Consider the following 27,186-nt stretch of genomic DNA (forward strand, 5'->3'; position numbering starts at 1 on the left):
TGAACGGTAGTGTATATATGTATGTATATATATATACATATATATATATATATACTAGGGGGGTGTAACGGTACGTGTATTTGTATTGAACGGAGGGTTCGGTTCGGAGGTATACCGAACGTGTTTCCACACCAACATATTAAGCTAAGCTAAAGTCTTAACAAGCTGCTCCGCTTCCTTCTGCCTGTCTCTGTCAGTACACAGCACTCAGCATTGTCCCACCCACACAACCATCTGATTGGTTACATACAGAGCGGTAACAGCCAATCAGCAGTGCGTATTCAGAGCGCATGTAGTCAGTGCTTAGCGTTTAGCAGGTAAGCATCAGGCAGCGGACTCTCTCCAAATTATAATAAACACCTCCCAGTCAACTACTAGTAACATCACTATGAGCCCGTTGACCTTCTAGAAATAGAAACTGCAGCTCAACTCGCTCGCAGTCCTGGCTTGAGGTGAAAGCTAATTCTCTTTTAGCGTAACGTTAGCTCATTTTGCGGTGTGTGGGTGTGTGTGTGTTACGGACAGCAAAGCCCTGTCTGTCTGTTATTTCACTTGACCTTTTTCTGTGTTGATTGAGCTGTGTTGAAGCAGCAAAAAAGGACATTATGTTAAATGAAGAGTTTCTGTCTGTGATAGTTGATATAATAATGTAACTACATCATTAAGCCTACATGAACTCCATGGTGTTCAGGGATGAATAGTCTCTCCTATTGCTTTTGTACTATTTTTTCAGCTTTAGTTACATTAATCATTAGTAATGGAGCAGCCTAGTTTTGAATGGCAGGGTCCCTGCTATCACATGTTGATAAAAATATAACATTTACACAATAGAAATCAACTACAGGCTTCCCAAATGCTAATAAATTAAGCATGTTGAGTTGACTTGAAACTGTTTAATGTTGCACTTTTTATATGTAGAAGAAAAGTTTTTTCAGTTTTATTTAATCTGAGCAACAACTTGAGGCAGTTTAATGTGGATTAACGTGGGCAGAATTATTATAGTTTTCCCAATGTTAAAAGGATAAAGCCAATGTTTACATATTTGGTAAATAAATAACCCAAAAATGTATATTTTGTTGTTTTCTTACTGTACCGAAAATGAACCGAACGTGACCTCTAAACCGAGGTACGTACCGAATCGAAATGTTTGTGTACCGTTACACCCTTAATATATACATATATATGTTTTGTTTTTTTGTTAATACGAATACATTAAAAAAGTTTTTTTAGACCATCTCCAATAATTATTAGGTTGAGATGTACAAAATTTGCTAAAATTCTAGCATTGAAGGTTTTAATATACTAACATTTGCATGCTAAAAGGGGAAAAGCCAGCATACTTCTGAGACGGCAACAAGTAACGGAATCCATGATTATTAGGTTAAAAAGTATGACATTATCTTAAACGTAGCATCAAAGGTTAAGTAACAAAATCCATGATTATTAGATTAAAAGTATGATTTTTTATTTTTTTTAAATGCTCGCATAAAACATTAGCATAGTAACAGGAAAATAGCTAGCATACTTATAAGATGCCGCTAAGGAAAGAAATCAATAAGTATTAGGTTAAAACTTACAAAATTAGCTAAAATTCAAGTTTTGAAGGTTATTAGGCTAACATTTGCTTACTAAAAGGCAAAGAGCTAGCATACTTCTGAGATGGCACCAAACAGCGAAATCCACGATTATTAAGAGAAAAAGTAGGAAATTAGCTTAAACATAGCATTAAAGGTTAAGTAATAAAATCCATGATTCATTAGGTTAAAAGTAGGAAATGTTCTAAAATGCTAACATAAAACATAAGCGTGGTAACAGGGCTAGAATACTTATTAGATCGCGGCACGTAACGAAATCAATGATTATTAGGTTAAAACGTACGGAATTAGCAAAAAGTCTAGCATGAAACGTTAGTATGCTAACATCCATCCATCCATTTTCTACCGCTTGTCCCTTTTGGGGTCGCGGGGGGTGCTGGAGCCTATCTCAGATGTATTAGGGCGGAAGGCGGGGTACACCCTGGACAAGTCGCCACCTCATCGCAGGGCCAACACAGATAGACAGACAACATTCACTCACATTCACACACGAGGGCCAATTTAGTGTTGACATATGCATGCTAAAAGGGAAAGAGCCATCTGGGATGGCACCAAGTAACAGAGTCAATGATTATTAGGTTAAAAAGTACGAAATTAGCTTAAACTTAGCATTAAAGGCCTACTGAAATGACATTTTTTTATTTAAACGGGGATAGCAGATCCATTCTATGTGTCACATTTGATTATTTCGCGATATTGCCATATTTTTGCTGAAAGGATTTAGTATAGAACAACGACGATAAAGTTCGCAACTTTTGGTCTCTGATAAAAAAAAGCCTTGCCCCTACCGGAAGTAGCGTGACGACACCGGAGGAAGGACTCCTCATATTTTCCTATTGTTTACACCAGCAGCGAGAGAGATTCGGACCGAGAAAGCGACGATTACCCCATTAATTTGAGCGAGGATGAAAGATTCGTGGATGAGGAACGTTAGAGTGAAGGACTAGAATGCAGTGCAAGACATATCTTTTTTCGCTCTGACCGTAACTTAGGTACAAGCTGGTTCATTGGATTCCACACTCTCTCCTTTTTCTATTGTGGATCACGGATTTGTATTTTAAACCACCTCGGATACTATATCCTCTTGAAAATGAGAGTCGAGAACGCGAAATGGACATTCACAGTGACTTTTATCTCCACGACAATACATCGACGAAACACTTTAGCTACGGAGCTAACGTGATAGCATCGGGCTTAACTGCATATAGAAACAAAATAAATAAATCCCTGACTGGAAGGATAGAAAGAAGATCAACAATACTATTAAACCAGGGACATGTAAATACACGGTTAATGCTTTCCAGCCTGGCAAAGCTTAAAAATGCTGTTGCTAACGACGCCATTGAAGCTAACTTAGCTACGGAGCTAACGTGATAGCATCGTGCTTAACTGCATATAGAAACAAAATAAATAAATCCCTGACTGGAAGGATAGACAGAAGATCAACAATACTATTAAACCAGAGACATGTAAATACACGGTTAATGCTTTCCAGCCTGGCGAAGCTTAAAAATGCTGTTGCTAACGACGCCATTGAAGCTAACTTAGTATAACGGGACCTCACAGAGCTATGATAAAAACATTAGCGCTCCACCTACGCCAGCCAGCCCTCATCTGCTCATCAACACCCGTGCTCACCTGCGTTCCAGCGATCGACGGAAGGACGAAGGACTTCACCACGATCATCCGTGCGGTCGGTGGCTAGCGTCGGCTAGCGCGTCTGCTATCCGAGTCAAAGTCTTCCTGGTTGTGTTGCTGTAGTCCGCCGTTAATACACCGATCCCACCTACAACTTTCTTCTTTGCAGTCTTCATTGTTCATTAAACAAATTGCAAAAGATTCACCAACACAGATGTCCAGAATACTGTGGAATTATGAGATGAAAACAGAGCTATTTTGTATTGTATTCAATGGGGTACCGATACTTCTGTTTCACTTGTTACGTCACGCGCATACGTCATCATCCAAAGACGTTTTCAACCGGAAGTTTAGCGGGAAATTTAAAATTGCACTTTATAAGTTAACCCGGCCGTATTGGCATGTGTTGCAATGTTAAGATTTCATCATTGATATATAAACTATCAGACTGCGTGGTCGCTAGTAGTGGGTTTCAGTAGGCCTTTAAAGGTTAAGTAACAAAATCCATGATTCATTAGGTTAAAAGTATGAAAAATTCTAAAATGCTAGCACAAAACATTAGCATGGTAAGAGGGGAATAGCTAACATACTTATAAGATGCCGCTATGGAAAGAATAATTATTGGGTTGAAACATACAAAATTTGCTAAAATTCTATCATTAAAGGATAGTATGCTAACATTTGCATATTATAAAAGGGTAAGAGCTAGCATACTTCTGAGATTGCGCCAAGTAACGGAATCCATGATTGTTAGCTCTTGATGCTCTAATAGCGATTCTCAAATCAAACTACGGATACTTTTGATACCGTAGTTATTTGAGAAAACGTGTATATTACCAGGAACACAGTGTGAAAAAGTAAGGACACTTGTGTTGTTTACATGTTTTTGAAACTTTATTCCGATGAATTATTTATTGTAATTCTTTTAAATTTATTTTGATGATTTTATTTCATTTTTTAGTAAGTATTGAATAAAATAGGCGTGTATTGTTAGTAACAAGGACATTGTGGACGACCGCTGGCGGACGCTGCCATGCGAGGTGCTAACCACCACTCATCAGGAGCGGTGAGAGGTTCGGTGTCTCGCTCGTAAATAATAAATAGCTCCAATAAATAATGAAACACATCGCTCTGTATTCTGTTCTTGATGCGGAGAAGTATTTGTGAAATACTTTCACATTTTAGTAGAAACATTAACTATATATCGGAATTAATCTGAATTTTATCGGATCAGAGAGAAAATCTGTGGTATTGCACATCACTAATATTCGTATGAGTACTTTAAATGTACTGCATGTATTTCATCAAGTAAAGTATATTTAGCTGAAATCGTGGATTCCAGGAACAAAGCGTTGGAGGCCGACACTCGATCTCCTGGCAGTCAGGTGATCAGGCGACGTGAAAGCGGAGTCACGTTGGAGTTATTGTAGCCCGAGTCAGCCTTCACCCCCACAGGTGGGTGTAAAAACACCCTGAACGCTGGTGTGAAAGCATCCTGAACCCTGGTGTAAAAACATCCTTAACGCTGGTGTGAAAACATCCTTAACGCTGGTGTAAAAGCACCTGGAACGATTGGTGTAAAAGGACCCTGAACGCTGGTGTAAAAGCACCCTGAACACTGGTGTAAAAGCATTATGAACGCTGGTGTAAAAGCACCCTGAACGCTGGTGTGAAAGCATCCTGAACCTTGGTGTAAAAGCATCCTGAACGCTGGTGTAAAAGCACCCTGAACGCTGGTGTAAAAGCACCCTGAACGCTGGTGTAAAAGCGCCCTGAACACTGGTTTAAAAGCACTATGAATGCTGGTGTAAAAGCACCCTGAACGCTGGTGTGAAAGCATCCTGAACCCTGGTGTAAAAGCACCCTGAACGCTGGTGTGAAAGCATCCTCAACCCTGGTGTAAAGCACCCTGAACGCTGGTGTGAAAGCATCCTGAACCCTGGTGTAAAAGTACCCTGAACGCTGGTGTAAAAGCACCTTCAACGCTGGTGTAAAAGCACCTGAACGCTGGTTTTAAAGCACCTTGAACGCTGGTGTAAAAGCATGATGAACGCTGGTGTAAAAGCATCCTGAACGCTTGTTTAAAGGCATCCTGAACGCTGGTTTAAAAGCATGCTGAACGCTGGTGTAAAAGCATGCTGAACGCTGGTGTAAAATCACCCTGAACACTGGTGTAAAAGCATTATGAACGCTGGTGTAAAAGCATCCTGAACGCTTGTTTAAAAGCACCCTGAACGCTGGTTTAAAAGCACCCTGAACGCTGGTGTAAAAGCACCCTGAACGCTGGTGTAAAAGCACCCTGAACGCTGGTGTAAAAGCGCCCTGAACACTGGTGTAAAAGCACTATGAATGCTGGTGTAAAAGCACCCTGAACGCTGGTGAGAAAGCATCCTGAACCCTGGTGTAAAAGCACCCTGAACGCTGGTGTGAAAGCATCCTGAACCCTGGTGTAAAAGCACCCTGAACGCTGGTGTAAAAGCACCTTCAACGCTGGTGTAAAATCACCTGAACACTGGTTTGAAAGCACCTTGAACGCTGGTGTAAAAGCATGATGAACGCTGGTGTAAAAGCATGATGAACGCTGGTATAAAAGCATCTTGAACGCTGGTTTAAAAGCATGCTGAACGCTGGTGTAAAAGCATCTTGAACGCTGGTTTAAAAGCATGCTGAACGCTGGTGTAAAAGCATCCTGAACGCTGGTGTAAAAGCATCCTGAACGCTGGTGTAAAAGCACCCTGAAGGCTGTTGTAAAAGCATTATGAACGCTGGTGTAAAAGCATTACGAACGCTGGTGTAAAAGCATTATGAACGCTGGTGTAAAAGCACCCTGAACGCTGTTGTAAAAGAACTCTGAACACTGGTGTAAAAGCATTATGAACGCTGGTGTGAAAGCACCCTGAACGCTGGTGTGAAAGCATCCTGAACCCTGGTGTAAAAGCACTCTGAACACTGGTGTAAAAGCATCCTGAACGCTGGTGTAAAAGGGTCCTGAACGCTGGTGTGAAAGCATCCTGAACCCTGGTGTAAAAGCACTCTGAACACTGGTGTAAAAGCATCCTGAACGCTGGTGTAAAAACGTCCTGAACGCTAGTGTTAAAGCATCCTGAACGCTGGTGTAAAAGCGTCCTGAACGCTGGTGTAAAAACGTCCTGAACGCTAGTGTTAAAGCATCCTGAACGCTGGTGTAAAAGCATCCTGAACGCTGGTGTTAAAGCACCTTGAACGCTGGTGTTAAAGCATCCTGAACGCCGGTGTTAAAGCATCCTGAACGCCGGTGTTAAAGCATCCTGAACGCCGGTGTAAAAGCACCCTGAACGCTGGTGTAAAAGCATCCTGAACGCTGGTGTGATGTTCAAGGCTGCAGCTAACGATTATTTTTCTATCGATTAATCTATAGATTATTTTTTCGATTAATCGGTTAATCTATAGATAATTTTTTTCGATTCATCTATAGATTATTTTTCCTTTTACCGATTATTTTTTATTTTATTTTATTTAAAATGAAGATGAAAAAATAAAAGTAGGCCAGTTTTTTCAAAAGGCATGGCTTTTATTTACAAAAAAAAAAAAGTATGGCCACTCAGTCAACATTGACAACATGACAAAATATTCTGTAACAATGTAAACATTTAAAACTTTTAACATTTAACAAAATTAAAAGTAGCTTATTTGCTTTTTAATGTGCAAATATAAAAGTAAACATCCCGTGGAAATCTTAATATTCTGCAATAGTATAAGCATTTCAAAAGTAAAAGTATTGCTTATTTTGCTTTAAAATGTGCAAAAATAAAGATAAACATCCAATACAAAAAAGTGCAAAACGAAATATTCTGTAACAACAGTGTAAACATTTCAACAAAAGTGAAAGTATTGCTTATTTGCTAAAATGTGCAAAAATAAAGATAAACATCCAATACAAAAAAGTGCCAATCTAAATATTCTGGAGCACTGTAAACATTAAGTATTGCTTTTAAAATGTGCAAAATAAACATCCAGTCCAACACAGTACACAATAACCAATTCTACTCATTCCAGTGAGTGACTAACAGTTGTAATGAAGAAAGGTTAGCATGTCTACTTGCTTTGCTTCTTTTCTTGTTTACAATATTCCCAGCAGCTGAAAATAGGCGCTCAGAAGGGGTCGATGTGGCTGGAACTGAGAGGTAATTAGCCTTCACCTCAAACCAGGACTGCGAGCGAGCTGAGCTGCAGTTTAAGTTTCTAGAAGGTCAACGGGCTCATAGTGATGTTACTAGTAGTTGACTGGGAGGTGTTTATTATCATTTGGGGAGAGTCCGCTGCCTGATGCTCACCTGCTAAACACCTATATGCTCCACGCTGAAGCGCTGACTACATGCGCTATGAATACGCACTGCTGATTGGCTGATAATGCTTCGTGTGTACCAATCAGATGGTTGTGTGGGTGGGACAATGCTGCGTGTGTACCAATCAGATGGTTGTGTGGGTGGGACAATGCTGCGTGCTGAGACAGAGGCAGAGGAGCAAAGCAACTTGTTAAGACTTTAGCAGCTAAAGTTAGCTTTAGCTTAGAAACTCGTTCGGTACACCCCCGTACCGAACCGAAAGCCCCGTACCGAAACGGTTCAATACAAAACACATACCGTTACACCCCTAGCAGATACAAATGACACATTCATGTTTTTGTGTAATGATGACAACGTATGCTAACGCGGACGATTGACTAGTTGATGGTTTTCTTTTCAAATGTTCGTTCATAGCCGTTGTGCTGCTATGATAGGCCATTTCCGCTCGACACAGTGTGCATACAACAACATTATTAGGCTGTGTATTGAAATACTCCCACACTTTTGACGACTTTTGGCGTGCGTTTTTCCCCTCGCTCGCACAGTCTGCATTGCGCTCCGCCATGACGGTAGTGTGACGTAAATATGCGACGCGTCGACGCACAAAAACGGCGTCGACGTATTTACGTAACCGATGACGTTGACGCGTCGTTTCAGCCTTAGTGATGTTCCTCCCACAGGAGCTACTACATCATGGGCATGATGGCCGTCACCTTCCTCAACCTCATCGGCATCCCCATGGAGATCGCCTTCCTGGATGGCACCAGCGGGCTGGCGTGGGAAGGCTTCAACGTCTTCTCCGACACGCTCTTCCTCGTCGATGTGGCCCTCAACTTCCGCATGGGCATCATCCCGGAGGATGGCGAGGTGAGGGGCCGCCGTAATCCCCCCCCTCTCCCCGTGTGTAATCTAGTCCATGTACACCGAGTCTAGATTAGTGCTCCCTCAGCGCGGGAGCGGGGGAAATTGGCCGTAGCGATGAGATTTAGAAGCGAGGGATTGGCCGCGTGAGAGGAACTAAGCCGCCTTTCATCTGTTCACCTTTTGGCACATCTGTGCTCTGCAGCAGGCGGCACACCATGTTTCGCCCTTTAGCACTTCAGCATGGTACGTACCGTCACCCCTCATTCTAGCAGGCCACTACATTACACATGACATGTTACACTTTTTAGTGAGAATTGAAAAACAGTACAATGTTATTTTTACAATCAGGGCTGCACACACTGCAAAAACTGAAATCTAAATAAGATTAAATATCTCAAATAAGGGTGATATTTGCTTATTTTCTGTCTTCTGTTTTACTTATTTGAAGGGTTTTGGTCCTAAATGATCTCAGTAAGATATTACAGCTTGTTGCTGAGATTTGATGACCTATATTGAGTAAAACATGCTTGAAACCAGAACATCAACTGATGCAAAGCTGTGTCATCAACACTCACAAGTATAAAACTACTTTTTTAAAGTAATAATTTCTTACTTCAAGCATGAAAAAAAAATATCATGATGCCGAGCGCATATCATTATGCCAAGATAATGGCACTAGTATTTACTTAATTTAAGAATATTTTTCAACATATTGAGCAAAAAGGTCTCAATTTTAAACTTATAAAAATATATGCGTACTAGTAGTAGCATGCTAGCATTTTAAACAAAAGTTTCAGGTGCACACTTCGGAGTAATATATTTTGGTACTTGTTAGATAGCATTTTAACATGATAACATTAGCATGTTAGCTTTTCAAGCTAACTTAGCAGGTACACCTCTGTGTCATATATTTTGGTATTTCACCTATGCTAACTGTAAGCATGTCGTTGTTAGCATAGTACTGTTAGCTTGCTAGTTTTTTAGCTCATATTTTTGTTACCTGACCCTGTCTGGTCAGCGTGCTAACTGTTTGCATTTTAGTTAGATTTGGGCTATTCAGCATTCACAGGAAATGTTTCCCGAAATTGCATACCGTTGTTTTTTTTATGTAGTTTTCTAATATTAGGGTGTGTTCATTTTGTCATTGTCATTGTTAGCATTGTGCTGTTAGTATGCTAGCTTTTTTTAAGTGCTTTTTGCTAAAAAAAAAATGTTGTTACTTGACGCCATCTGGCCAGCGTGCTAATTGTTAGCATTTCAGTTCGGCTTTAGCTCTTCAGCGTTTACATGAAATTTCGACCGAAATTGCATTTCTCTTTGAAAAAAAATTGATATATTGTGTACTGGTTTTGAAGGTGAAAACTACCAAAATGTGGGGAAAGTTTGGACACATCTGCTTTATTGTATGCAAGCTTATGAAAATGTAAAAATAAATGTGCTGAGTCATGCTGCCGCTCTTCTGTGTGTCTCAGGAAGCTATTCTGGACATCAAGCAGATCCGAGTGAGCTACCTGAGGACATGGTTCATTCCCGACGTTATTGCCGCCTTCCCTATCGGCTACATACTGCTGTTTGCGGTAATAAAGCACATTATTAGATTGCAGAAGTGCTTTTTTGTTGTTGTGGGCCTAAAAATAAGATGACAAAGTGTAATAAGATGACTGTGTGTGTGTGTGTGCATGTGCGTGTGTGTGATAGGGCTTACACTACCACAATGACGACAACCCTTCCAAGACCACCAGGATGATGAGGATCCTCATGTTTGTGCGCATCCTCAGCCTGATCCGACTGGCCCGGGTGTCCAGGCTGGTCCGCTTCTTCAATGAAGTTGAGAAAGTAAGCAGATTTTTACCCAGCATGATTTTTTTTTTATTTTTTAAAACAAACATTTTCCATTAGGCATATTTAGTGACATATTTTTAACTAAACTGTCAATAAAATTAAAGTGCAAATGAAAATACAGCTTCATCACTTTAGTCATAATTTTTGCGCTTAACGGCCTACTGAAAGCCACTACTACCGACCACGCAGTCTGATAGTTTATATATCAATGATGAAATCTTAACATTGCAACACATGCCAATACGGCCGGGTTAACTTATAAAGTGCAATTTTAAATTTCCCGGGGAACTTCCGGTTCAAAACGCCTTTGGAGGATGACGTATGCGCGTGACGTCGCGAGGTCAACGGAAGTGTTTGGACCCTATTGGACACAATACACAGAGCTCTGTTTTCTTCGACAAAATTCCACAGTATTCTGGACATCTGTGTTGGTGAATCTTTTGCAATTTGTTTAATGAACAATGGAGGCTGCAAAGAAGAACGTTGTAGGTGGGATCGGTGTATTAGCGGCTGGCTGTAGCAACACAACAAGGAGGACTTTGTTGGATAGCAGACGCTAGCGCCGGCGACCTCACCTTGACTTCCTACGTCTCCGGGCCACCGACCGCATCGTCGATCGCTGGAACGCAGGTGAGCACGGGTGTTGATGAGCAGATGAGGGCTGGCTGGCGTAGGTGGAGCGCTAATGTTTTTATCATAGCTCTGACGAGGTCCCGTTGCTAAGTTAGCATCAGTAGCAACAGCATTGCCAGGCTTCGACAGGCGTCACAGCATTAACCGTGTATTTACATGTCCAGTGTTTGGTTCGGTGTCTCCTGATAATAGTATTGTTGATCTTCTGTCTATCCTTCCAGTCAGGGATTTATTTATTTTGTTTCTATCTGCATTTGAGACAGATGCTATCACGTTAGTTTATGCTAAAGAGCTTTGTCGATGTATTGTCGTGGAGATAAAAGTCACTGTGAATGTCCATTTCGCCTTCTCGACTCTCATTTTCAAGAGGATATAGTATCCGAGGTGGTTTAAAATACAAATCCGTGATCCACAATAGAAAAAGGAGAGAGTGTGGAATCCAATGAGCCAGCTTGTACCTAAGTTACGGTCAGAGCGAAAAAAGATATGTCTTGCACTGCATTCTAGTCCTTCACTCTACGTTCCTCATCCACGAATCTTTCATCCTCGCTCAAATTAATGGGGTAATCGTCGCTTTCTCGCTCCGAATATCTCTCGCTCCATTGTAAACAAGGGGAACTGTGAGCAGCACTACCGCTTGTGACGTCACGCTACTTCCGGTAGGGGCAAGGTTTTTTTTTATCAGCGAGCAAAAGTTGCGAACTTTATCGTCGATTTTCTCTACTAAATCCTTTCAGCAAAAATATGGCAATATCGCGAAATGATCAAGTATGACACATAGAATGGATCTGCTATTCCCGTTTAAATAAAAAAAATTCATTTCAGTAGGCCTTTAAGAAACTTATCTATGACTTTAGCTTCATACTTCTTCCATTTGTTTGGTATCGTCATTACTGCCACAAGTGGTGAAAAAGTGTATTACAACTGAGGACTGCTGATCCGAGAAAGATATATTTTTTGGCGGCCCTCTAAGGGGCTAAGGAAAAACTGGTGATGAAAAGATATGCGATAGAGATGTCCGATAATGGCTTTTTTGCCGATATCCGATATTCCGATATTGTCTAACTCTTAATTACCGATTCCGATATCAACCGATACCGATATATACAGTCGTGGAATTAACACATTATTATGCCTAATTTTGTTGTGATTCCCCGCTGGATGCATTAAACAATGTAACAAGGTTTTCCAAAATAAGAGAACAACTTCAACTCAAGTTATGGAAAAAAGTGCCAACATGGCACTGCCATATTTATTATTGAAGTCACAAAGTGCATTATTTTTTTTAACATGCCTCAAAACAGCAGCTTGGAATTTGGGACATGCTCTCCCTGAGATAATCCTGATACCCACTACAACTATGGGAAATACTATACTTTGACTTTCACAAAGTGCATTATTTTTTATTTGTTTTAAACATGACTCAAAACAACAGCTACAAAAACAATGAAGGCACACAGATTCTGTCCAGAGTATACTAGAGTAATAAAGTACACAATAACATAGTCCTCATTTAATGCAAGACTGCCTGGCATACTGTATAACAGGAAATTATAAACCGGGCTCAATCTGCCCTGCTCTAACATATTTTGTATGAGTAACACAAATGTGCTGCAAGCTAGTGGTGAGTGCTTGAAGTGGCCTAGCAGTCAGTCAGAGCTTCTGAAATTCTGCGTTGAGACAGGGCACCTATGTTCACTGCAAGCTGCAAAGTGTGCGCCATGCAGGGCAGACTAGTCACACCAAACTCCACCGTAGCTTTTGCCATACTGCGTGCGTTGTCCCTGACCACAACGTGGGCTTTCGCCTTGGGGTGGTTTTTGTTGTATTTTTGTTTTTTCTCGGCGGAGTCTTTAAGCGACAACTGTGTGGTACTACTTTTTTTCTGTGTTTGCTTTTCATCCATCTTCCGCTTGTATTCATCGTGTATCTCCTTATGATTCTTAAAGAGGTGGGAGATCTAATTGCTCGTATTAAAGGAAGACGTCTTGGTTCCTCCTCGCATAACCAACTTGTTGCAGCCATTGCAAATTGCCAGTTTTTTATCAGTCAGACACACTTTAAAATAATCTCAAACCATAGACATGGTGTCGTTAAGCACCGAGCTGGCTTGTTAGCCACGGCTACAGCACCGGCAACAACACACTCTTGTTGTTGTTATGCTGCGCTCGTGGCAGTTTGATTAGGTCATCAAGCGTCGCCAGTAAACCTCTCATGCTGCAGTCGTCAATTCCTGTGTTGTGTGTGGGAGAGATGAGAGGGAAGAGGGGAGAGGCTGCTGACTGAGATATGTACCTCTCCGTACAGCAGAGTTTTAAAAATTCATTAATTTTACTTTTTGAAACCGATACCGATAATTTCCGATATTACATTTTAAAGCATTTATCGGCCGATAATATCGGCCTGCCGATAAGATAGCATCAAGTAACAAAATCAATGATTATTAGGTTAAAACGTACAAAATTAGCTAAAAATTCAAGCATAAAACGTGATAAATATGCTAATATTTGCATGCTAAAAGGGGAAAAGCTAGCATAGTTTTGAGATGGCACCAAGTAACGGAATCCATGATTATTAGGTTAAAAATGATTAAATTAGTTTAAATGTAGCATAAAAGGTATTAGCATGCTAACAGAAGAACAGCTAGCATACTTGTAAGATGGCACCAAGTAACAAAATCAATGATTATCAGGTAAAAACGTACAAAATTAGCTCAAATTTGAGCACAAAACATATATGCTAAAAGGGGATAGCTAGCATGCTTCTGAGCGGTCGCCAAGAAACGGAATCCATGGTTACTAGATTACCAAGTAAACGAGTACAAAATTAGCATAAGAGGTTAGCATGCTAACACGGTGACAGCTACCATCATGTTTTGTTTTGTTGTTGTGTGAAATACATGAGAATGAAGTCTTATAGTTGTTGTTTCTCGCAGGTGTCCAACGCTAACCTGGAGGTGGTGCGTCTGTTTTTCCGCGTGCTCTCGCTCTTCATGATGATCTTCCTGCTGTGCCACTGGAACGGTTGCATCCAGTACTTTGTGCCCATGCTGGAGGAGTTCCCCACCGACTGCTGGGTCCGCAAGGAAAACCTGATGGTACGACAGCTGACATTGACTCATGCTTGCCAACCCTCCCGATTTTCCCGGGAGACTCCCGAATTTCAGTGCCCCTCCCGAAAATCTCCCGGGGCAACCATTCTCCCGAATTTCTCCCGATTTCCACCCGGACAACAATATTGGGGGCGTGCCTTTAGCGTCCTCTCTCACCTGGAAAGGAGACTATTATATATGTCTCCGTTATCCATAGGTTTATCTATAACCCATAAAAGTAGGCAGGCACGGAGCTATTTCTCAGCGTGTGTTTATTCCAGCCGGCCCGTTAATACACTGACACACAACATCCGGATTCCCATCATGCATTGCTTCAAAACTACGGCAAGTAGTAATGTCCGAAAAACAAAACAGAGACGAAGCAGAAGAACGAAGAAGAGACATGGCGACGACAACTACTAGTAACATGACTATGAGCCCGTTGACCTTCTAGAAATATAAAAGGCAGCTCGGCTCGCTCGCAGTCCTGGCTTGAGGTGAAGGCTAATTTGCTTTTAGCGTAACGTTAGCTCATTTTGCGGTGTGTGTGTGTTACAGACAGCAGAGCCCTGTCTGTCTGTTATGTCCTAACTTTTTCCACTGGGCCGCACGCTGGAAAAAGAAAGCATTCGGAAGCCATTTTAAAAAATTTCATTTTCAAAAACATCAACCTCCCCTTAATTTTGATGAACATTAAGGGTCCCGGGGACCCAAAAGGGTCTCAGTCATGAAAGTGTCATACATTGTAATATATATATTTTTACTTTTAACAGATCAACTTGAGAGTTATGTTTTTATTTATTTATGTTTCATGCCCTTTTTTCCCCAAATAAAACCCTTATGGCAAAAACACAAACTATGCAATATTCTCCCCAAAAACATTTTCAAATTGGAATATTTGAAGTGAAGTAATTGGAGCCTTAATTAGCTCAATAATTAATAACAACTTTTTCTTTCTTTTTTTTTAAACATGGACAAAAAATTTACACTAAAGGCCTCAGGTATTCAAAAGGGTCCCACTCATAAATGTGTTAAAACAAGTCAAACTTTTTTTTTTTTACTTTCCAGGCATATATCCCAAGATCAACTTCAGATCTGTTCATTGATTATACATTTTTCTTTTCTTTTAATGTTTTTGTCAAAGAAAACTTTGTTTTTTCTGGCAAACACACACAATTTGCAGTTTTCCCCAAAAAAATATTTCAAAGTGTAATATTTGATGTGAAGTAATTGGAACCTAAAATAGGTCAATAATTCATAACAACATTGATTTTATTTCATTACTATTTTTTGAACAGTGACAGTTTCACAAAATACTACTAAAATGATTGGGTATCCAAAAAGGTCCCACTTATAAAAGTGTTAAAAAAAAGTCCCATCATTATATATCATTTTTACTCTTAACACTTAAATCTCAGGATCAACTTCAGCTCTATCCTCCAGTTAAAGGTTTTAATTATTTTACGTTTTCTGCCCTTTTTGTCAAATAAAACTTTTTATGGCAAACACAAAAATATGCAATATTTTCCACAAAAATGTCTGAGTGGAATATTTGATGTGAAGTAATTGGAGCCTTAAGTTGGTCAATAATTCATAAAAACATTGATTTTGATTCTTTTTTTTTTTTTAAAGGACAATTTAAAAAAAAATCACACTAAAGAGCTCAGGGATCCAAAAGGGTCCCGCTCATAAAAGTGTTAAATAAATCATCCTTTTTTTTTTTTTTACTTTTAACTCTTAAATCTCTAGATCAACTTCTGATCTATCCGTCGATTATAGGTTTTTATTCATTTAATGTTTTTTGTTTGTTTATGTTATGCGCTTTTTGTAAAATAAAGCTTAGTTTTTTATGGCAGACACAAAATATACAACATTGATTTTGATTGTGTTTCTTTTTAAAGGACTATTTACAAAAACATTACACTAAAGGTCTCAGGGATCCAAAAGAATCCCGCTCATAAAAGGGTTAAAATTAGTCATACATTTTGAACATTTAGTTTTTTTTATTGCAAACACACAAAAATGCAATATCTTCCCCATAAAATATTTCAAAGCAATCAGAGCCTTCAATAGTTCAATTAATCCATAACTTTTATTTTGATGCATTATTATTTTCAATATATATATATTTTTTTAAACTTTTAACGCTTAAATCTCAACTTCGGATCTATCCGTCGAATATAAGTTTTTATTTAAAAAATAAAATAAAATAAAAATTGCGTTTTTAGTGGAAATTTTGCAACATTTTCTCGTTACGTTTCACCAGATTGCTCTTCTACTACTTTTATTAATTTAGTTTTTGTCCCCCAGGCCGCACTTTGGAAACTTTAACGTGTTCTTTGTAACCTTAAAAAGCACAATGTCAACAAAAACTGGAAAAACAAACACTGTATTGATGTTTTACTCGTTTTATAGCACACTTGAAACTAGACACAAAATAGTCATTATGAAAAGAAACCCCACAAAAGGCTTCCTCATTGTCGTCCACTAGTTGCAGACGTTCTCCGTGACACTTTCTTAAACATTCATTTATGTTCCAAGACATTTACCCCCGTACGTTAACATTTGTGATCTGCTGAGAGCGATCTATGGCGCTCATTTTTGTTGGTAAATGACAGATGAGAGATTATCATCACACTCCAACATCTCTAACACGTAAATGCTCCCTCTTTGCTAGGTCAGCATTGCGAATGAAATTATGTTCGTAATTGTCTCACCCTATGTACATAAATGTTGAATACACATATAAATACGTCAAATGAGAAGTAAATGTTTATATACCGTATTTTTCGGAGTATAAATCGCTCCGGAGTATAAGTCGCACCGGCCGAAAATGCACAGTAAAGAAGGAAAAAAACATATATAAGTCGCACTGGAGTATAAGTCGCATTTTTTGGGGAAATGTATTTGATAAAAGCCAACACCAAGAATAGATATTTGAAAGGCAATTTAAAATAAATAAAGAATAGTGAACAACAGGCTGAATAAGTGTACGTTATTTGAGGCATAAATAACCAACTGAGAACGTGCCTGGTATGTTAACGTAACATATTATGGTAAGAGTCATTCAAATAACTATAACATATAGAACATGCTATACGTTTACCAAACAATCTGTCACTCCTAATCGCTAAATCCCATGAAATCTTATACGTCTAGTCTCTTACGTGAATGAGCTAAATAATATTATTTGATATTTTACGGTAATGTGTTAATAATTTCACAAATAAGTCGCTCCTGAGTATAAATAGCACCCCCGGCCAAATTATGAAAAAAACTGCGACTTATAGTCCGAAAAAAACGGTACTGTATTTTCTGGGCTATAGAGTGCACCGGTATATAAGCCGCATGTTTTTTGCCCACATATTAGCCGCACCGGACTATAAGCCACAGATATATAGTGTATGTTATGAAATGAGTTATTTACACAGAATATTTAGTAAATGTTTTGTTACATACCTTAATTGTTTCCAAACAGTGTCAGTAACACGGCTGATCAAACAAAACAGAAGTCATCGTCATGGAGCTGCGGAAGGTAGCTCTCCAATCAGCTAAACAGACTCAATAACTCCACGGCGACGTTTTGGTGAATTTACGAAAGTGAAACAATAGAAAAAGAATGCCTTCGTAAGTTAATGGTAATAACACAGACACTCGTAGATGCTAAAGATGCCAGCTTCATTACATTACGATAGCACGTACAAATATGCATGAAAACACTCCAACAGACATCACACATGGGACGGTTTGGTAAGAAAGAATTGTTTTAGTTATATTGTAAAACTTCCAAATGTTGCTTGGAGTGATGAATGAAGAATCTCTAAGAGTAGAAACGCTATGGCCGATTAGAAGACAGAAGAGCACTTGTACTTCCAGTTTAAAGCTTAAGTTTAAAATACTTGTAGGCATTCATTCTGCAGCACCTGTAGTGGCCGAACTCGTCCAAAAGATGGCAAACGACAACACACCTTTTCAATGTCTTTGCTTGTGTTTAATGGAAACTATTTGCTTTATGGCCGTCAGCGAGGAAAAATCCATGAATTAGCCGCACAGTTTTATAAGCCGCAGAGCTCAGAGTGTAGGGAAATAGTGGCGCCTTATAGTCCGGAAGGCTTATCGCTGTGGACAGGAACAGGAAGTAAACTGCAAAAAGTAAGTGTTCAAAAACAAGAAAAAAAAAATACAAAAATGAGGGGTATTTTATTTGAACTAAGCAAAATTATCTGCCAATAGAACAAGAAAATTTGACTTGTCAAGACTTTCCAAAACAAATAAAATCAGCTAACTTCAATGAACCCAAAAATACCTTAAAATAAGAATATTCTCACTAATAACAAGTGCACTTTTCTTGGTAGAAAAAAAAAAAAGAGACCTTTTTGCTCAATATGTTGAAAAATATTCTTAAATTAAGTAAATGCTAGTGCCATTATCTTGACATAATGATATGCACTAGGCATTACATTTACTTATACTAAAAACTAATTTATTGTTAAAGTTAAAGTACCAATGATTGTCACACACACACTAGGTGTGGTGAAATTTGTCCTCTGCATTTGACCCATCCCCTTGATCACCCCCTGGGAGGTGAGGAGAGCAGTGGGCAGCAGCGTAGCCGCGCTCGGGAATCATTCTTAATGGAAAGGCAACAATTAGGCAACCGCTTGTTACTCTCGGGGTCTCCTAGCCGCTCAGGCAAAAAATGCATTTTTCCATCGACAACATGACATCATCGCGCCAAGTGTGTGCTCTTTCAGTCAATTAGTGCGCATATATACAGCCTGGCCCCCGGCCAAACATTTTTTAATTGTAATTTTGAAGAATTTATCTGAATGTGCATGAACTATTTCTGTTCAAAATTATTAGAAATGTCACATGTTAAATGTTTAAATATTAACTGTCAGTTTACTGTACCGTGCCAACCGTACTACTATATTGAGTAAGTATTTTCTATTTTTTCATTGAAAATAAAACAGCAAAGTCCATTTGGCCGTCATCTGTTTTAATTATGAGACACAATTGTGTCAAAGTCATGATTTTTTTTTTTCATGCTTGAAATAAGAAATTATTACTTTAAAAAAGTAGTTTTATACTTGTGAGTGTTAATGACACAGCTTTGCAACACTTGATATTCTAGTTTCAAGCATGTTTTACTCAATATAGGTCATCAAATCTCAGCAACAAGCTGTAATATCTTACTGAGATCATTTAGGACCAAAACACTTAAAACAAGTAAAACACTCTAACATAAAATCTGCTTAGTGAGAAGAATTATCTTATCAGACAGAAAATAAGCAAATATCACCCTTATTTGAGATATTTCATCTTACTTAGATTTCAGTTTTTGCAGTGTAGGTGTGAGCTACAACAATAGTGTGCTTTGATCGTTAAAGAGTTGATTATATCGTTTACAGGTTGCTGTTTCCGCTTCATCCACACAAAAAAACAGACATACGTTTTGATTGGACAGCTGACGTGCAGAGACTAATGTGATTGGTGTGTGCCGCACGTCTTGTTGCTAAATGAGATGAATGTGACTTTCCAGAACGCCACGGTCATCGTCAAGTACTCCTGGGGAGTCTTCCGGGCTCTTTCCCAGATGATCGCGCTGTCCTACGGCTCCATGGACGCCCCCACAAGTGAGAGCACGCCTTTCTCCACCGCTGCACGTGCGACTCGCCGTCCAATTCAAAAAAGTAAAACCCCGGTGACTTGTGCCGCAGATTACGTGGAGATGTGGATCGTCATGGTCAGCATGGTGTCCGGCTGCCTGATGTACACCGTGCTGGTGGCCAACGCCACCGCCATGATCGCCAACACCGACCCCGCCTCCAAGGAGTACAAGAGCAAGGTGGGCACACGGGGACACCGTCACGTCTGGAGCCCTAACGCGAATGAGCTGCGTTTGTGCGCCGCGTAAAACCTCGCTTCTTAAGAGCTGTGCCGGACGATGACCTAACAGCCTGTGGGCTTAACTCGCGACCAGTGGGGATCTGGGTGTTTGAATTACACTAGCATGTGAGCTACGATGCTAACGTTGTTTTTGAACAGCAACAGGCCAGGGTACCGTCGTACCGCTCCTCTCAAAGAGGAAGGATTAATCATTTTGCAATGCAGTCTGCTGAAAATTATGGAAAGCGCCGATCTACATAGCCAAGTTGGAATTGCCACAAAACACATTTTAAGATATTCATCACTCTTAAGTGTACTGTGCGCCCCCAAATTTGTCTTGTTTCATGTGTCAGGGTAAACTGTGACAAATGGGGCCGTGTGAGTTCCCTCCCTCCTGAGTTGCTGATCAATTTGAATTTTGTTATGACATATTGAGTTTAATTGTAATTTTCTATATCAAATGGTTGAAGTCAGTCAAAAAATGCTAACAGTTTAAATTTATTTAAATTATAAAATTAAGAAAAATTTATAAAATTATTTTAAAAATGTTAAAACGGATTAATTTCAGTAAGTTTTATTATAAAATATAAACTTTTTCTAGGCAAATTATCCATCCATCTATCTTCCTCTGCTTATCTAGGGTCGGGTTGCGGGGGCAGCAGCCTAAGCAGAAATTAATTCAAATGAATGCACTTTAAATATTTTCAAACTACAAACTAAAAAAATTTTTTAATAAAGTTATTCTTTGTTGTAAGTTGATCTATATATTTTTATTTTGTGTTTGCTTTAATATTAATAAGAATTCAATGTTATCCAGAGGTGTACTTAAAATTGTATAGACAATTGTTACTATTTATAGTCACTGCGCAGAGTGGGGGGAGGCGCAAAATATTGTTTTCTTCCTAAAATTAGCCAAAAGTCCTTGTCCCGTGATGAAGAATACAAAGTGATGAAAGTCTTTAGCTGAATGGCGCTGAGTTGGCAGAGATGTATTATATTAATATAATGGATATATAACGAATAAAATTGGATATTAGGAGTGTGAAAGTTTGATTCCTACCATGTTTACTTCCGTGACGACCTTCTTAAAAGCTTTGTAATCAATCAGAAATATCAAACAGCTAAAATGCGCCAAACATGTGGCTAGTGTTTTAAATTTTTCCCATCATGCTTTATAATGAATATAAATGGGTGTAAGTTGGAAATTGTTATGGTGCATGGACATTTCTTTATAAAGTCCACAAAGTTTAGTGAGGAGGTTGTGTTTTGTGTGCCTATGTCTGTTCACATGTTGTTGGCTGGATTAGTTTTTTTTGTCCCATGACTAGGGAAGGTTGTTTGCATTGGGTCATACAAGTAAATGCTGCTCATGTTGGTTTTTAGTGCATAATTAAAGGTTGTGCTGTGTGTGACTATGTCTGTTGAAATGTTGTGTTTGTTGAATTTTTATTTTATTATTTTGAACCATAACTAGGGAGGGTTGTTTTCATTGGGTCATAAAGGAAATTGCTGAGCTTGTTTGATTTCAGTGCATAATTAAAGGTTGTGTTATGTGTGACTATGTCTGTTAACATTTTGTGTTGGCTGTATTTATTTATTTTTTGCACCATGACTAGGCTCCAGCACTCCTCGCGACCCCAAAAGGGACAAGTGGTAGAAAATGGATGGACTAGCGAAGGATGTTTGCATTGGGTCATATAAGTACATGCTGTGCATGTTGGTTTCAGTGCATAACTGAAGGTTGTGTTGTGTGTGACTATGTCTGTTGACATTTTGTGTTGGTTGAATTTTTATTTTATTATTTTTAACCACGACTATGGAAGGTTGTTTGCATTGGGCCATAAAAAGAAATGCTGCACCTGTTTGTTTTCAGTGCATAATTAAAGGTTGTGTTATGTGGGACTATGTCTGTTGACATTTTGTGTTGGCTGGATTTTGTTTTTGTCCGATGACTAGGGAAGGTTGTTTGCATTGGGTCATACAAGTAATTGCTGCTCATGTTGGTTTTTAGTGCATAATTAAAGGTTGTGCTGTGTGTGACTAAGTCTGTTGAAATGTTGTGTTTGTTGGAATTTTTATTTCATTATTTTGAACCATAACTAGGGAGGGTTGTTTTCATTGGGTCATAAAAAGAAATGCTGCGCATGTTTGTTTTCAGTGCATAATTAAAGGTCGTGTTATGTGTGACTATGTCTGTTAACATTTTGTGTTGGCTGGATGTTTTATTTATTTTTTGCACCATGACTAGGGAAGGTTGTTTGCATTGGGTCGTAAAAGTACATGCTGCGTATGTTGGTTTCAGTGCATAATTGAAGGTTGTGTTGTGTGTGACTATGTCTGTTGACATTTTGTGTTGGTTGAATTTTTATTTCATTATTTTTAACCACGACTATGGAAGGTTGTTTGCATTGGGCCATAAAAAGAAATGCTGTGCATGTTTGTTTTCAGTGCATAATTAAAGATTGTGTTATGTGGGACTATGTCTGTTGACATTTTGTGTTGGTTGGATTTTCTTTTTTTTTTTAGGGAAGGTTGATTGCATTGGGTCATATAAGTAAATGCTGCATGTGTTTGATTTTGGTGCATAATTAAATGTCAGAGACCTAAACTACTCATGTTGTCCATTAGACCAATTATTAAAGTCATGACGTAGTAGTTTGGACATGCCTGAGTTACAACTAGGGATGTCCGATAATATCGGACTGCCGATATTATCGGCCGATATATGCTTTAAAATGAAATGTCGGAAATTATCGTTATCGGTTTCATAATTATCGGTATCGGTTTCAAAAAAGTAAAATTTATGACTTTTTGAAACGCCGCTGTGTACACGGACGTAGGGAGAGTTCAAAGCGCCAATAAACTTTAAAGGCATTTCCTTTGCGTGCCAGCCCGGTCACATAATATCTACAGCTTTCCACACACACACAAGTGAATGCAAAGCATACTTGGTCAACAGCCATACAGGTCACACTGAGGGTGGCCGTATAAACAACTTTAACACTGTTACAAATATGCGCCACACTGTGAACCCACACCAAACAAGAATGACAAACCCATTCTGGGAGAACATCTGCACCGTAACACAACATAAACACAACAGAACAAATACCCAGAACCCCTTGCAGCACTAACTCTTCCGGGACGCTACAATATACACCCCCTGGCCCCGCCCACCTCAACCTCCTCATGCTCTCTCAGGGAGAGCATGTCCCAAATTCCAAGCGGCTGTTTTGAGGCATTTAAAAAAAATAATGCACTTTGTGACTTCAATAATAAATATGGCAGTGCCATGTTGGCATTTTTTCCCATAACTTGAGTTGATTTATTTTGGAAAACGTTGCTACATTGTTTAATGCATCCAGCGGGGCATCACAACAAAATTAGGCATAATAATGTGTTAATTCCACGACTGTATATATCGGTATCGGTTGATTGATTGATTGATTGAGATTTTTATTAGTAGGTTGCACAGTGAAGTACATATTCCGTACAATTGACCACTAAATGGTAACACCCGAATAAGTTTTTCAACTTGTTTAAGTCGGGGTCCACTTAAATTGATTCATGATACAGATATATACTATCATATATACTATCATCATAATACAGTCATCACACAAGATAATCACATTGAATTATTTACATTATTTACAATCAGGAGTGTGGAGGGGGGGTGGGGTGGGGGGGGGGTATGGACATCAAGTAGTGGACATAGAGAGAGAGAGAGAGAGAGAGAGAGAGAGAGAGAGAGAGATCAGAAGGCATAAGAAAAAGAATCTGCATTTGATTGTTTACATTTGATTATTAGCAATCCGGGGAGGGTGTTAGTTTAGGGTTGTAGCTGCCTGGAGGTGAACTTTTATAGCGGTTTTGAAGGAGGATAGAGATGCCCTTTCTTTTATACCTGTTGGGAGCGCATTCCACATTGATGTGGCATAGAAAGAGAATGAGTTAAGACCTTTGTTAGTTCGGAATCTGGGTTTAACGTGGTTAGTGGAGCACCCCCTGGTGTTGTGGTTATGGCGGTCATTTACGTTAAGGAAGTAGTTTGACATGTACTTCGGTATCAGGGAGGTGTAGCGGATTTTATAGACTAGGCTCAGTGCAAGTTGTTTAACTCTGTCCTCCACCTTGAGCCAGCCCACTTTAGAGAAGTGGGTAGGAGTGAGGTGGGATCTGGGGTGGAGGTCTAGAAGTAACCTGACTAGCTTGTTCTGAGATGTTTGGAGTTTAGATTTGAGGGTTTTGGAGGTGCTAGGGTACCAGGAGGTGCATGCGTAATCGAAAAAGGGTTGAACGAGAGTTCCCGCCAGAATCCTCAAGGTGCTTTTGTTGACCAGAGAGGAAATTCTGTAGAGAAATCTCGTTCGTTGGTTAACCTTTTTGATTACCTTGGTTGCCATTTTATCACAGGAAAGGTTAGCCTCTAGAATGGAACCTAGGTAGGTGACCTCATCTTTCCTGGTGATGACACTGTCACCTACTTTTATGGTGAAGTGATTGACTCTCTTAAGTTTGATGTGGGACCCAAACAGGATGGATTCTGTTTTACCCAAGTGGATGGATAGCTTGTTGTCAGCGAGCCAGGTGCAAATTCTACAGAGCTCAGCACTGAGGATTTTCTCCACCTGTGACTTGTCCTTGCCGGATACCAGCAGGGCAGAGTCATCCGCAAACAAAAACAATTCACAGTCACATGCCGATGACATGTCGTTTATGTATATTAGGAACAGTAAAGGTCCCAATATACTGCCTTGGGGGACTCCACAGTTCACCGAGAGGGGGGGGGACACGGTGCCGTTCACCTCTACCACCTGCTCCCTCCCCTCCAAGTAAGACTGCATCCAGCTCCAAGAGGTTTTGTTAAATCCGATTGCTCTGAGCTTATCCAACAGTATAGCGTGGTTAACGGTGTCAAAGGCCTTCTGAAGGTCCAGCATGACCATGCCGCAGTATTTGCCCGCGTCCACCTCATGTTTGATGTGGTCGGTCAGATAGAGAAGGCATGTGTCAGTGGAGTGGTTAGTTCTGAAGCCGGATTGGAATTTGTACATGAGTTTATTAGTGGCAAGGTAACTATCGACCTGTTCATAAACTATTTTCTCCATTACTTTCGAAATGGAGCTGAGAATAGAAACAGGTCGGTAGTTGCCAGGTTCCAATTTGCTTCCTTTTTTAAAGAGGGGAGTTACTCTTGCTATCTTAAAATCTTTTGGTACTTGGCCTTGTGTAATTGATAGGTTTATTATGTGCGTGATGATCGGGGCAATGATGGAGGCAGAGTCCCTGAGGAATCTGGAGGGAATATTATCAAGACCGGTGGCCTTGTTAGGTTGATATCGGTATCGGTAAAAAAGCCATTATCAGACATCTCTAGTTACAACCTCAATAAAAAGTGTGTTTTGCAGACTTTAAAGCTATAGATGTTGGTGTTAAGAACACAAAACCTGGGGTGTGTCCTCCTCAGATGTCTCGCCTGGAGCACTACATGACATTCATGAAGCTCCCTCCAGAGCTGCAGCTCCGCATCACTAACTACTACCAGGCGCGCTACGGCGGCAAATGGTTCGACGAGCAGGAAGTCATGCACACCGTGTCGTCGGCGCTCAAAGAGGTAACGAGCTCGCCTCCTCTCCGCGCCCCTGACCTTCCTTTAAAATGTCTGCTGTCACCGCCACAGCAACTCCTGACGGTGATGTGCAGCCGCCTGCTGAGGAACATGCCGCTGTTCCGCAGCCGGGATGAGAACTTCCTCAACAGCGTCATCCACGAGCTGGAGTACGAGTTGTACCAGGAGGGCGACGTCATCGTGCGGGAGGGCGCGCCGGGTGACCGCATGTTCTTCATCGACCACGGCCAAGTGCTGGAGGAGAACGACTCCTTCCGGAGGGAATTGTGCGACGGCGATTTCTTTGGAGGTGCGTTTGATTTACTAAAGTGTTCACCTACAGTGCATCTGGAAAGTAGGGCTTCACTTTTTCCACATTTTGTTATCTTACAGCCTCATTCCAAAATGGAATAGATCCATTTTTGTCCTCAAAATTCTACACACAATACCCCATAATGACAATGTGAAAAGGTTTGTTTCAAAGCGTTTGCAGATTTATTAAAAATAAAAAAACTCAAAAATCACATGCACATAAGTATTTACAGCCTTAGCTCGATACTTTGTTGATGCACCTTTGGCAGCCTCAAGTCCTTTTCAGTACGTTGCCACAAGCTTGGCACTCGGAATGTAACGATAAACGGTATAATGATACAACTCTTGACATTATTACCGTTTTATATTAAAATGATCAAAAAACCATGTTTGATAGCATTTAAAAAAATGAAGACTGGGGATACTGCTCTATTACTGGAGAAGCAGTTAGTTCGCTCGAATTCTAACATGAAAACGTTCACGGCTTTAAATTATATAAACACATTACTGTTTGAGAAACTAAACTTTTATTTGTGCACATTGCACTTAAAAGCAGTGACAGAGTGATCGCTCTATATCAAGCAGCTAAAATGCGCCAAACACAAGTGTGAAGGGAGTGTTTTACATTTGTCCCATCATGCATTGTAATGGATTAAAATATGTGTAATTTAAAAAATGTTGTACTGTTTAGAGGTTTTTTTTATTATAGCCAAAAAGTTAGGTGTGCAGGTTGTGTTATGTGTTTAATTTTTGTGTTGGTTGCATTTTTTTTTGTGGCGCCATGAATTGTTTGGTTTGTGTCATATAAGTAATTGCTGTGATGTATTCCTTTCAATTGCAATTCATGGTCAAATATTTAAAATTAAGTTGGAAACACCCCACAGGTCAGATTTCTTATTGTGTGAATGCTCAAAAGCAGGGGTCCCCAAACTTTTTGACTCGGCGGCCGCATTGGGTTAAAAATATTTGGCCATATATATATATATATATATATATATATATATATATATATATATATATATATATATATATATATATATATATATATATATATATATATATATATATATATACTAGAGGCAGGGGAGGCACGGCCTCACCTGCCATCATGGAAAGAAAAAAAAAAGTAAAAAGAAAAAAAATTAATTAAATTGTTATATGTATCCAGTGATTATACTAAAGTTATTTTCCATTTAACTTCACCAGTTTTGGATTATTTTTATTTTTATTTTCACATTTGCCGTTCAAATACTGAGAAGAGACGGTGCGGTGATCAGCAGCCAGTTGAGGCACGTCACTGATTTGTGCCTCAACATGGATTGTGCGCAATGACTCGGCTAACTGCTGGCCTGCTGTGCAGTGAGACCGTATTGCTATATGAATTAT

At 39.6% G+C, this 27,186-nt stretch overlaps 1 protein-coding gene and 1 long non-coding RNA gene across 2 annotated transcripts in view; one reads left to right on the forward strand and one right to left on the reverse strand.

The window, feature by feature from the left end:
* hcn5 (hyperpolarization activated cyclic nucleotide-gated potassium channel 5) overlaps positions 1-27,186 on the forward strand; it is a 40,637-nt gene that overhangs the window by 1,962 nt on the left and 11,489 nt on the right. Inside the window, exons 2-9 of the mRNA XM_062061543.1 lie at positions 8,239-8,425; positions 9,895-9,999; positions 10,121-10,258; positions 13,833-13,994; positions 19,531-19,624; positions 19,709-19,836; positions 25,348-25,494; positions 25,561-25,798. Coding sequence (XP_061917527.1) covers positions 8,239-8,425; positions 9,895-9,999; positions 10,121-10,258; positions 13,833-13,994; positions 19,531-19,624; positions 19,709-19,836; positions 25,348-25,494; positions 25,561-25,798 — 1,199 coding nt within the window. The remainder of the gene's footprint in view (positions 1-8,238; positions 8,426-9,894; positions 10,000-10,120; positions 10,259-13,832; positions 13,995-19,530; positions 19,625-19,708; positions 19,837-25,347; positions 25,495-25,560; positions 25,799-27,186) is intronic.
* LOC133658977 (uncharacterized) overlaps positions 9,802-27,186 on the reverse strand; it is a 34,778-nt gene continuing 17,393 nt past the window's right edge. The window contains exons 3-4 of the long non-coding RNA XR_009827579.1: positions 13,848-13,988; positions 9,802-10,239 (exon numbers count right to left, since the gene is read on the reverse strand). This is a non-coding gene — a long non-coding RNA (uncharacterized LOC133658977). The remainder of the gene's footprint in view (positions 10,240-13,847; positions 13,989-27,186) is intronic.

Source organism: Entelurus aequoreus, linkage group LG10 (assembly GCF_033978785.1).
Source record: "Entelurus aequoreus isolate RoL-2023_Sb linkage group LG10, RoL_Eaeq_v1.1, whole genome shotgun sequence".
Classification (NCBI taxonomy): Eukaryota; Metazoa; Chordata; class Actinopteri; order Syngnathiformes; family Syngnathidae; genus Entelurus; species Entelurus aequoreus.